At 29.8% G+C, this 13,578-nt stretch overlaps 1 protein-coding gene and 1 long non-coding RNA gene across 2 annotated transcripts; both read left to right on the plus strand.

Annotated features, from left to right (window-relative positions):
* The first annotated feature begins 474 nt into the window (after positions 1 to 474).
* LOC130663224 (uncharacterized) lies at positions 475 to 13,356 on the plus strand. Its single transcript, XM_057462343.1, has 4 exons — positions 475 to 721; positions 1,801 to 1,870; positions 1,956 to 5,787; positions 9,350 to 13,356. The coding sequence occupies exons 3-4, from the start codon at positions 1,995 to 1,997 to the stop codon at positions 13,078 to 13,080; spliced, it is 7,524 nt and encodes a 2,507-aa protein (XP_057318326.1). The 5' UTR covers positions 475 to 721; positions 1,801 to 1,870; positions 1,956 to 1,994; the 3' UTR covers positions 13,081 to 13,356.
* Positions 7,410 to 9,245, plus strand: LOC130663499 (uncharacterized). Its single transcript, XR_008989204.1, has 2 exons — positions 7,410 to 7,571; positions 9,175 to 9,245. It is a non-coding gene; the product is annotated as an uncharacterized LOC130663499 (long non-coding RNA).
* Positions 13,357 to 13,578: the final 222 nt, after the last annotated feature.

Below are 13,578 nucleotides of genomic sequence, written 5' to 3' on the forward strand. Positions count from 1 at the left end.
TTTATAAGTAAATTACAAATATTATGCTGCTATAAAATAAAACAAAATATCTGATATATGTAATTTGATTTATGTACAACCTTAAGATTAGTTTAAGTATATTTATATTTAAATTTAGTGAAATATTTTATGAGTGTGAATGTAACTGACAAGTGGCAATTTTTTAAATTATTGAATAAATGAATAAAATGTAATAAGAATAAAAATTTCAAAATGCGAATTTAGATCAATAAAAAATTAGTACGCGCATTTTTTTAAATTTTATTCTAAATAATTTATTAACTTATTTTAAATTTATAAATTTTCTGATTTTGCCGTTAATTTTTTTTGATCTACAGTCGGTAATTAAGAAAGTCGATTTGTATCATCGGGGATCTGTATTATTGACACACCTGTGTCTTATTCTTAATCGTCATAGACATCGCGGGTACTGAATTAATACGTTAATGTAAGATTCAATGTGATGCGCATTAGCGTATATCCATTAGTTCATTGTCCAGTTCCAGACTAGTTCAAACATAGCAAAGTCGCTGACACACACTTGCACATGGCACTGAAGGGCCGTTAGCCACGAAAGGAAAAAAAAAAAAGTCGCTGACACAAAGCAATGTCTTTAAAATTTCTTTGAATAATTTATTTAAGAAAATTATCGGCTTATTTATTTTATTTTTTAAAATAACGCCGTACTGACGTTGATTAATGATAATTTTATTACTATTACGTAAGTATACATTTTGTCATCGTTATAAGATTTTAGTATTATTATTTTTCGTCATTTTATTACTTAGTGTAGCTGAAAAAAAATTATTTCCTAATTACTGTATGCAAGTAGTACGCGATAAATAATGAGTGTGAATGTAACAGACATCAGACAAATTTAAAATTATAAATAAATAGAGTCAACAATTTAAAAAATAATATTTACAAAAAATGCACTTAATAATTTCAAAATTTTTTAATGTCTGCTACATTCACACTCATGATAAATATCTTAATATTTTATTTTTGTCTTTCGTGAATCCGCCTATCAACAAAAAAGGCCGCAGTTTAAAATGTAAAGTTTTTTATTAGTAATTCTGTTTTTTTTTTCTCCGTAAGGTAAGAGACCCAGTACCCGATCACTCAAATTTTACTCAATATATCTATACAAACACATAGAGTAATTAAGTACTAAGTCTTTGATTTTACAATACATTCATACAAAGACCCCAGTAAGAAACTTTTCATAGATCAATGGGGTGGAGGTGAGGCAATCGTATGTTTATTGTGAGGAATCACATTTCATGATTAGCTTACGCGTTATATGCGCATTTGATTTTTTTATGGTATGCCGTACACCGTATATATATATATATATATATATATATATATATATATATATCATCTCAGATTATATACAATTGAGTATCAGTTTTATTTCATACTTGGTATCTAATGAATACTTTTCATTAAAAACAACATATACAAAATTAGTATTTACACATCATAATAATTAACAAAAAAAATTTTTAATTTCGTTTTTAAAAAAATAATTAAAATTGCGACTATAAGGAAAACTTTAAATCTCTGTGGTTCAAGCGAATTTAAAGAAATAATCGAATTTAACAGGACTTATACTTGATAGTGAGAAATATTTATTTTTAATACAAGCTATTAAGTATTCAAATGATAATTTTTGTATCGTGTGATATTACTTAGACATTTTGATATTTAAATTAATTAAATCAATATAATAAATTGAGATCATTAATAAGTTTAAATTTGAAATTTTATCTGAAGTATTGTGTTACTTTTTTTCAGGATTGCATAAATCACTGGGTCATCGAAATCGGGTGGTAAGATTTCGGTGCTAATTAGTCAATAGTAAATGGTAAAGTAAATTTTTATTTAAAACTTGAACGTGGGTCCAAAAACAATGACAATAATGTATAAGTTTTTATGTTTTTATTTTGTAGGAATAAATAAAAACAAAAAATATAGATAATTATTGTAAAATGATTAGACGACAGACTGCATCGGAATTGCCATATCAGGCAGTTCGTTATCGGATTCTGCAAGGAACTATGGATGTTAATACAAAATGTGAAGTAGAACCAGGGGAAAAGATGACAGCTTTGCAACTTGCGGTAAAAAAACAAGACTGGAATTTAATCAAGTATCTTCTACAAAATAACGTTCGTGTCAATACTTGTACATCAAGATGTGAACCGGCACTATTTTCGGCTATTAGATCTGGTAATGTGAGTTTAGTGAAGACTTTAATTCATCATCGCGCTAAGATAAATATCACGTATAATAATAATACTCCCCTGCACTTGGCTGTTGAACAAAACAATTACGCAATTGCTGAATTTCTTATCAAACGAAGAGCCGAAGTAAATGCTCTAACTGAAGAAAATCGGAGCCCTCTGCAGATCGCGATTGAAAAAAATAATATAAATTTAGTAAAACTACTGATTAAAAACAACGCTGATATTAATGTAGTTACAAAAAATTATGAAACAGCTCTAATTTTGTCTATATTAAATGAATATTTTGATTTATTCAAAATACTATTGGATGCAGGCGCTGAAGTAAATCCAATAAATTTGCCACCGTTATTCTTGGCCGTAGAAAAAAACTGCTACAAAATGACTGAACGTCTTATTGAACGAGGAGCTGATGTAAATACTATTTACAACAATCAAACAGCGTTAATAATTGTCGTTGAAAAAGAAAATATGAAGATCGCTAAATTATTAATTAGAAATAAAGCAGACGTTAATATTGAAGTAGCAGCCGCCAAGACAGCTCTTTCAGTAGCGATTATAAAAGGCAATTTTGTCATATTTAAAATGTTAGTTGACGCGATCGCTGATTTGAATTCCCCCAATTTATTGCCACTACATTTGGCTGTTTTACAAGACAACTATGAATTCACGGAATATTTGATCAGTTCTGGGGCGAATGTCAATTCTCTTGATGGCAGACGACAAACACCATTGCAAATTTCCGTTACGAAAAAAAATAAAAGAATAATCAATTTATTACTTAAGAACAATGCTGATGTTAACGTCTTTGATGGTGATAATCTGTCACCGTTAAAGATTGCTGTTATCAACGGAAATGAAGAAATCGTGGAGTTGTTACTTGATAAAGCTAAAATTACTGTTAAAAAAAGTTTGGAATCACTTTTGAAAATTGCTTGGAACAATAGTACTTTTAAAATTTTTGAATTATTATTTGACATTGGTCTTGAAATATATCCGTTGGCTGCTGACAAACTCGTACCACCGCTGCATATGGCTGTTATCAAAAATAATTTTGAAGCTTTAGATGGTTTAATTAGCGATGGCGTCGATATCAATGGTTCATTTTGGGAAAAAACGCCATTAGAAATTGCTGTTAGAAGAGGGAACAAAAAAATGGCAGAATTACTTGTTAAAAATAAAGCAAACGTTAATTTGAAAACCGGAGAAAATATTCTCCACGTCGCTGTTGAAAAAAATAACTTTGAATTGGTGCGTATGTTGGTTGACGCCGGTGCTGATGTTAATTCTGGAGCAATATTAGATCAAGCGATTGAAAATAATAATTATAAAATTGTGGAATATCTTATTTCTAATGGAGCTGAAATCAATAACGCTTATGAAAACGGTAAATGGGGAATAACACCGTTAGAACATGCGGTTAAAAGAGGGTACCAGCGAATCGTTCAATTGCTTATTGAGTATAACGTCGATGTCAACCATAGATCTCTTCTAGAACCTGGATGTTTAACTACAGCTGCAGAAAATAAGAATTTTGAAATATTCCAGTTACTTTTGGATTCTGGTGTTAATAGCCGTCTATCGCACACAGTAAGGACACTAATATATGTGGCTGTTGATAAAAATAATTATGAAATTACCAAACACTTAATCAATCACGGAGCTGACGTTAATACGTGTTTTGATAATCGAACACTATTATATCGTGCTGTTGAGAATGAGAATGAAAGAATAGTCGAGTTACTGATTAACAATAAAGCCGATGTTAATAAAATTATTAAACACAAAGATTTGTCGAGTTCATTTCCGACAGCTCTTTATAAAGCTGTTGAAATTGGTAATTTAAATATACTAAAATTACTAATCAACGCTCCTAGCATCGATGTCAATCTATCTATTGACTTACACGAGCCACTGATACATAAAGCGATTCGTCAGAACAACTACGAAATAATCAAGTGTCTGATAGAACATGGAGCGAACATTAATACTGTACATGATCTTGAAACACCACTAAATATTGCCATCAGTAATGGAAATAAAGAAGTAGTTGAACTACTGATTGAGAATAAGGCAGACGTCAAAGCTGCTCCAGGCTTCTTGAACTCGCTTCTTCATATGGCTATTAAAAAAAATAATTTTGAAATATTAGATATACTAATCAATATTGATCCGACTGAAGTGTATCCATCTTATGGCCAGCCACCGCTACTTACAGCTGTACGCGAAAATAACTTTGAAATGACTCGATACTTGATAAAATTTGGAGCTGACGTTAATACCTGTTATGATTATCCATTGCATATTGCAGTTAATAATAACAATAAAAACATAGTGAAATTACTGATTGAGAATAAAGCGAATGTTAATTTCATTACTGAATCTGGAGTATCAGCTCTCGGCATTGCCGTTGAGGAAGAAAGTTTTGAATTAGTAAAAATATTATTGGACAGTGGTGCTAACATCAATTTATCTTCTGATAAAGATTACTCGCCATTGCAACATGCGATCATGAAAGGCAACTATCGAATCGCTAAATATCTGATAAATCACGGTGCAAATATAAATGCTCTTTGCCGTAGTCAAGAATGGGCTACAAAGCGTGATAATTGTTGCAATTCATTGACTAATTGTATCAGCGATTCACAATGTAGTTTATTACAGTTTGCCATTGACTGTAAAAAAACTGAAATGGTAAAACTATTGATTGAAAATAAGGTTGACGTGAGGTTGGTTGAGAGAAATTATCCACTATTTATGTTCGATGTTATTAAATATCAGAGTCATAAAATATTGGAGCTCATATTGTCTACTCAAGTTGATGTCAATTGCATTGATACTCGCGAGCTTGGTTGTGATGAAACTCTTCTGCATGCTGCTGTGAAATTAAAATATATGAATATCGACAAAGTCAAATTGTTGCTAATGAGCGAAAATTTTATTGATGTTAATGCACTAGCAAAGGGTGGTAAATCTGTTCTTCATTATGCTGTCGATAGAGGTCATACGCCAATTATAAATCTTCTTCTGAATGCAGGTGTTAAAATTCGCAAGTATGACGCAATGGCAGTTATGGGTCATCGTTATACTGATAGACAAATAATTATAGAACATATTGTCAAACTGAAAGCTGCTAATTTACATCTTGGTTATGAAAGCATACTCGATCTAAGTGATGAAAAATTTAATAATCTGTATGCCGAGTGCCTAAATGAAATTGAAATTATGAAAAGAACAAAAATCGTGAAAAGTAATTTATCATATTACGATGTGATAACTAAGAGCAAGCATAAAATAGCTTTAGGTTTGAGTCGCACTAATTTTTACGTCAAATTTAACAGCAAAATGTTATCATCACGATTCCCATTATATAGCGGAATGATCAGCTACCGCCTGGACGAAGCACAAAGAAGACGACAATTATTAGAAAAATCTAATGAGCTTCTTTCCCTTGTTTTTTATGGCAACTTATCGTATGATATTATAACTCGAATAAATTATTATTTAACTTCTCGAGATTTAAAAATTTTATCTTCACGCTGATAATTCCACTATTTAATAGGTTTTCGTCAAAATATAAATGATGTTTCTTATGATACTAAAATTAGCCGACGTTTAATAATTTTTGGGTCTTTTTTAAAACCGAAAATATAAAACAAAAAATTTATTTCAGAAAATTGCACCTGCAGCTTTTTTCCTTTTTTGCATGTGCGTACTTTTATTTTTATTATTTTTTTTTAATTAAATAGTTGATAAAAATCGAAAATTGTTAATTGTCTGCTAATTTCAGGATCATTGTTTTTTTGACGTCGAAAATTATTTAATTTTTTTATACTTTCCTAAAAAAGTACATTCAATATTAAACTCGACTTAGAGCTAAGTGTGAAAAAATTCAGTTTTTAAAAAATGCAACCCCGTGATTTTACTAAAAATAAAACACTTCTTTTTTTTTTTTATGTAAAACTATTTTATATTAATTACAAGTTAAGAATTGATTAGACAAACCTGAGTATTAAGTTAATTATATTTTTATATTACAAAGAGACCGCAAAATTATAATATTGCAATTTATCAGTATAAATAGAAATAACTGTTTAATTTTGTAATCAACTACTGACGATTCAGGCTGTCATATGTAATTTTCTATATCATTTTTTTTTTCTAAATATTGATTCAGAAGTTCCTTATATGTATTTCCTATTTTTAATATTTTTGTTCGATATTTAAATTACAAATATTATGTTGCTGCAAAAGAAAACAAAATGTTTTATAAGTGTAATTTAATTTATGTTGCAGCTTAAAATTACTTTGAATATATTTGAAATAAATAAATTTATTTAAATTATAATTGCTCAATTGGCTGTTAGTTTTTTTTTGTTCGCAGTAAATAATTATGATACTGAAGTTATCCGTCGTCTGATAATTTTTTGACTTTTTTAAAAATGATAAATTATAAAAAAACATAATATTAAAAAACTTGCACCAATCGCTTTTTTAATTTTCTACATGCGTATATTTTTAGTTTTTTTTTTTTGTAATTCTGATTTGTTGAAAAAAAATCGAAAAATTGTTAATTCTCTGCTAACTATAAGATAGTGAATCATTAATATTTTATTATCATGAGTGTGAATATGGCAGACGTGAAACAGTTGATAAATTTTAAATAAATAAATAAATTACAATAACGAAATTTTAAAAAACCGCGCATGAGTCTTGCATTTTTCTAAATACACATTTTTTAATTTTTACTCTGCTTACATTTAATTTTTTTATTTAAAATTTTAATGAGTGTGAATGTAACTGACAAGAGGCAATTTTTCAAATTTTTGGATAAACAAATAAAATGTAAGTGGGATAAAAATTTAAAAATGTGTATTTAGATCAATGAAAAATTAGTACGCGCGTTTATTTGAATTTTATTATTTTAATTAATTTATTAACTTTTTTCAAATTTATGTAAACTGTCCGATTTTGCCATTGAATTTTTTCGATCTACAGTCGGTAATTAAGAAAGTCGATTTGTATCATCGAGGATCTATATTATTGACACACCTGTATCTTATTCTTAATCGTCATAGACATCGCGGGTGTTGAATTAATACGTTAGCGCGCAAGATTCAATGTGATGCGCATTAGCGTATTTCCACTACTTCAGTAGTTCTTTGTTCAATTACAGACCAGTTGAAACACAGCAGAGCCGCTGACACGATGCAATTTCTTTGAATAATTTATGTTAGAAAATTATCGGCTTATTTATTTGATTTTTAAAATAACAAATAACGCCGTACTGACGTTTATTAGTGATAATTTTATTACTATTGTGTAAGTATATTTTTTGTCATCGTTATAAGATTTTAGTGTTATTATTTTCTGTTATTTAATTTACTTAGTGTAGCTGAAAAAAAATTATTTCCTAAGTACTGTATGCAAGTAGTACGCGATAAATAATGAGTGTGAATGTAACAGACATCAGACAAATTTAAAATTATAAATAAATAGAGTAAATAATTAATAAAATTACATTTACGAAAAATTCGCGTTTAAAAAATTAAAAAATGAATAAGTGCATTTTTTATAAATATTTTTTTCAAAATTTTTCGCTCTATTTATTTATAATTTTAAATTTGTCTGACGTCTGCTACATTCACACTCATTGAATGAAGCAGACATCAGACAAATTTAAAATTATAGATAAATGGAGTCAACAATTTGAAAATACAATATTCATAAAATGCACTTATTCATTTTTTAATTTTTTAATGTCTGCTATATTCCCACTCATGATAAATATCTTAGTATTTTATTTTTGTCTTTCGTGAATCCGCCTATTAGCAAAAAAGACCGCAGTTTAAAAAGTAAAGTTATTTATTTGGAATTCTGTTTTTTTTTTTTTCTCCGTAAGGTAAGAGATCCAGTACCCGACCACTAGTGTATTTGTATATCTATATTTACTAAATTTTACTCAATATATCTATACAAATACATGGAGCGATCGGGTACTAAGTCTTTGATTTTACAATACATTCATACAAAGACCGCAGTAAAAAACTTTTCATACATCAATGGTGGAGGTACGGTAATCGTAAGTTTATTGTGAGGAATGACATTTCATGATTAGCTTACGCATTATAGGCACATTCGATTTTTTGATAATTTTTAATTAAAAGTGAAACTTAAAATCTTTGTGGTTCAAGTAAATGTAAAGAAACAATTCAATTTAACAGGACTTATACTTGATAGTGAGAAAAATTTATTTTTATCATTCATGCGATATAAGTGCTATCTTGGCGCACGCTCTTTTGTTCGCCAAATAGCTGTTTGCCCATTCAACTGTTTCCACGACATTTTTGTGCGTTATACGATTATCTGCGTGCGACAAGTAAATTTGAGTGCGACAAGTAAACTTGTCGCACTCAAATTTACTTGCCATATGCAGATTATCGTATAACCCACAAAAATGTCGCGGCAACAGTTGAATGAGCAAACAGCTACTTGGGGAACAAAACAGCGAGCACTAAAATAGTACTCATATCGCATTAATAATAAAAAAATGTATGTTCAATTCGTGCGGTGTTGCCGATTACCCACTCGAGCAAATGAGCGCACTCACTTCGTTCGTGCGCTCAACTTTGCTCTCGTGGGCAATCGACAACTTACCGCACTAGTTGTACAATATACTATTTTAATACAAACTATAAATTATCCAAATGATAATTTTTGTATCTTATGCTTAGATATTTTAATATTTAAATTAATTTAAACACTATAATAAATTGAAATCATAAAGAAGTTTTAATTTAAAATTATAAATCAGCTATTCTGCTTACCCTGATCGTTTCTATTTTCTTTTTTATGAAAGAAAAAATTGATAAATTTAAATAATAATTTAAAATTTTATCTGAAGTATTGTGTTACTTTTTTTCAGGACTGCATAAATCACTGGGTCATCGAAATCTGGTGGTAGGATTTCGGCGCTAATTAGTCAATAGTGACTGGTAAAGTAAAATTTTATTTCCGATTTAAACATGGGTCCAAAAACAATAACAGTAATATATAAATTAAAATTTTTTTATTTTGTAGGAATAAATAAAAACAAAAAAATATAGATAATTATTGTAAAATGATTAGACGACAGACTGCATCGGAATTGCCATATCAGACAGTTCGTTATCGGATTCTGCAAGGAACTATGGACGTTGATACAAAATGTAAAGTAGCCCCAGACGAAAAGCTGACAGTTTTGCAACTTGCGGTAAAAAATCAAGACCGGAAATTAATCAACTATCTTTTACAAAATAACGTTCTTGTCAATACTTATACATCAAAATGTGAGCCGGCACTTTTTTTGGCTATTAGGTCTGGTAATGTGGGTTTAGTTGAGACTTTAATTCATCATCGCGCTAAAATAAATATCACGTATAATAATACTACTCCACTACACTTGGCTGTTGAACAAAACAATTACGCAATTGCTGAATTTCTTATCAAACGTAGAGCCGAAGTGAACGCTTTGACTAAACAAAATCGGAGCATTCTGCAGATCGCCATTAAAAAAAATAATATAAATTTAGTGAAACTGCTGATTGAAAACAACGCTGATCTTAATGTAGTTACAAAAAATTATGAAACAGCACTAATTTTGTCTATCAAACGAAATAATTCTTATTTATTTGAAATATTATTAGATGCAGGCGCTGAAGTAAATTCGGTAAATTTGCCACCGTTATTCGTGGCAGTTGAAAGAAAACGCTACACAATGACTAAACGTCTTATTGAACGAGGAGCTGATGTAAATACTATTTACAACAATCAAACAGCATTAATAATTGCCGTTGAAAATGGATATATGACGATCGTTGAATTATTAATTAAAAATAAAGCAGACGTTAATATTGAAGTAGCAGCCACCAAGACAGCTCTTTCAGCAGCGATTATGGAAGGCAATTTTGTCATATTTAAAATGTTAGTTGATGCGATCGCTGATTTGAATCCCCCCAGTTTATTGCCACTACATCTGGCTGTTTTACAAGACAACTATGACTTCACGGAATATTTGATCAGTTCCGGAGCGAATGTCAATTCTCTTGATGGCAGACGACAAACACCATTGCACATTTGCGTTATGAAGAGAAATAAAAAATTAATCAACTTATTACTTAAGAACAATGCTGACGTTAACGTCTTTGATGATGACAATCTGTCACCGTTAAAGATTGCTGTTATTAACGGAAATGAAGAAATCGTGGAGTTGTTACTTGATAAAGCTAAAATTACTGTCAAAAAAAGTTTGGAATCACTTTTAAAAATTGCTTGGAACAATAGTACTTTTAAAATTTTTGAATTATTATTTGACGTTGGTCTTAAAATATATCCAGTGGCTGCTGGTAAAATTGTGCCACCGCTACACATGGCTGTTATTAAAAATAATTTTGAAACTTTAGATGGTTTGATTAACGATGGCGTTGATATCAATGATTCATTTTGGGAAAAAACGCCATTCGAAATTGCTGTTGGAAGAGGGTGCAAAAAAATGATAGAATTACTTGTCAAAAATAAAGCAAACGTTAATAAAAAAAACAGAGAAAATATTCTCCAAGTCGCTGTTAAAACAGATAACTTTGAATTGATGCGTATATTGATTGACGCCGGCGTTGATGTTAATTCTGGATCACCCTTAGATCAAGCGATTGAAAACGATAATTATGAGATTGTGAAATATCTTATTACTAATGGAGCTAACGTCAATTCCGTTGATACCTTCATTTCTAGTGTCGGGAAAATAACTCCATTACAACGTGCTGTTAGAAAAGGAAACAAAAAAATCGTTAAATTACTGATTGAATATAAAGCCGATGTTAATGCTAGACCATTTCCTCCTGAACCTGCATGTCTAACAACAGCGATGCAAAATGATAATTTAGAAATATTCCAATTACTTTTGGATGCTGGTGCTGACATCCATATATTTCATAACGAAACACCTTTAATATTTATGGCTGTTGATAAAAATAATTATGAAATTACTAAACTCTTAATCAATCACGGAGCTGATGTTAATACATGTTTTGATAATAAAACACTATTATATCGTGCTGTTGAGAATGAGAACGAAAGAATAGTCGAGTTATTGATTACCAATAAAGTCGATGTTAATAAAATTATTGAAGACAAAAATTCATTGAATTCATTCCCGACAGCTCTTCATAAAGCTGTTGGAATTGGTAACTTAAATATAGTAAAAATATTAGTCAACGCTTCGAACATCGATGTCAATTTATCTAATGGATTGAAAGATCCACCGTTACATGAAGCGATTCATAAAAACAACTACAAAATAACTAAGTGCTTAATAGAACATGGAGCGAATATTAATACTGATGCATATAAACATCCATTAGATATTGCCATTACCAACGGAAACAAAGAAATAGTTCAATTACTGATAAAAAATAAAGCAGACGTTGATATCACTACTGAATCTGGAGTAACAGCTCTCAGTATCGCTGTTCTGCATAAAAGTTCAGAATTGGTGAAAATGTTATTAGATGCTGGTGCTAACGTAAATCCTTCCTCCAGCATCCCACCATTGCATATCGCTGTTCGTTATCGAAAGATAAAAACGGCAAAATTACTGATAAAAAACAAAGCAGATGTTAATTTCATTACTGAATCTGGAGAATCAGCTCTCGGCATTGCTGTTGAAGAAGAAAGTTTTGAACTAGTCGAAAAATTATTGAACAATGGTGCTGACATCAATTTATCATCTGATAAAGATTACTCGCCATTGCAATATGCGATCATGTTGGACAACCGTCAAATCGCTGAATATCTGATAAATCACGGTGCAAATATAAATGCTCTTTGCCGTCGTAAAGAATCGACTTCAAAGCGTGATGATTGTGACAATTCATTGACTAATTGTATCAGCGATTCACAATGTAGTTTATTAGAGTGTGCCATTGACTATGAAAAAACTGAAATGGTAAAACTATTGATTGAAAATAAGGTTGACGTGAGGTTGGTTGAGATGAATAATCCACTATTTCTTTTCGATGTTATTAAATATCAGAGTCATAAAATACTGGAGCTGATATTGTCTACCCAAGTTAATGTCAATTGCATTGATACTCGCGAGCTCGATTGTAGGGAAACTCTTCTGCATGCGGCTCTAAAATTACAAAGTATCGATATTGAAAAAGTAAAATTGTTGCTAATGAGCGAAAATTTTATTGATATTAATTCACTAACAACTGATGGTAAATCTGCCCTTGATTATGCTGTCGACAGAGGTCATAGGCTTATTGTTAATCTTCTTCTTAATGCAGGTGTTAAAATTCACAGGTATGACGTTGTGACAGTTATGGATCATCGTTATACTGTTATACAAATAATTATAGAACATATTGTCAAACTGAAAGCTGCTAATTTACATCTTGGTTATGAAAGCATGCTCGACCTAAGTGATGAAAAATTAAATAATCTGTATGCCGAGTGCCTAAATGAAATTGAAATTATGAAAAAAACAAAAATCGTGAAAAGTCATTTATCATATTATGATGTGATAACTAAGAGCAAGCATAAAATAGCTTTAGGTTTGAGTCGTACTAATTATCATGTTAAATTCGACTTCAATATGTTGATATTACAATTCCCATCATATGGAGGAATGATTTGCTACCACCTAAATGAAGCACGAAGAAGACGACAATTATTAGAAAAATCTAATGAGCTTCTTTCTGTTATTTTTTATGGTAACTTGCCATACGATATTATAAGTCACGTAAACTATTATTTAACTTCTAGAGATTTGAAAATTTTATCTTCACGTTGATGACAAAACTATTTAATGGGCTTTCGACAAAATGTAAATTATGTTTCTTCTGATACTGGAATTAACTGACGTCTAATAATTTTTGGATCTTTTTTCAAACCGAAAATATAAAGAAAAAAAATTATTTCAGAAAATTGCACCTACAGCTTTTTTCATTCTCTACATGTACATATTTTTAGTTTTTTTTTGTTAAGTTGCTGAAAATAAATCACAAATTGTCAATTGTATGCTAATTTCAGAATCATTGTTTGAAAAAATTCAGTCTTTAATAAATGCAGCTCTGTGAATTTACTAATAATAAAATACTTGTTTTTTTTTTAATATAAAACTTTTATATTCATTACAAGTTAAGAATTGATTAGACAAACCTGAATATTTAGTTAGTGATATTTTTATATTACAGAGACGGAAATATAAATGAGTGTGAATATAGCAGACATCAGACAAATTTAAAACTATCAATAAATAGAGTAAATAATTAAAAAAATAATATTTATA

This window comes from Microplitis mediator, chromosome 2 (genome assembly GCF_029852145.1).
Source record: "Microplitis mediator isolate UGA2020A chromosome 2, iyMicMedi2.1, whole genome shotgun sequence".
NCBI lineage: Eukaryota > Metazoa > Arthropoda > Insecta > Hymenoptera > Braconidae > Microplitis > Microplitis mediator.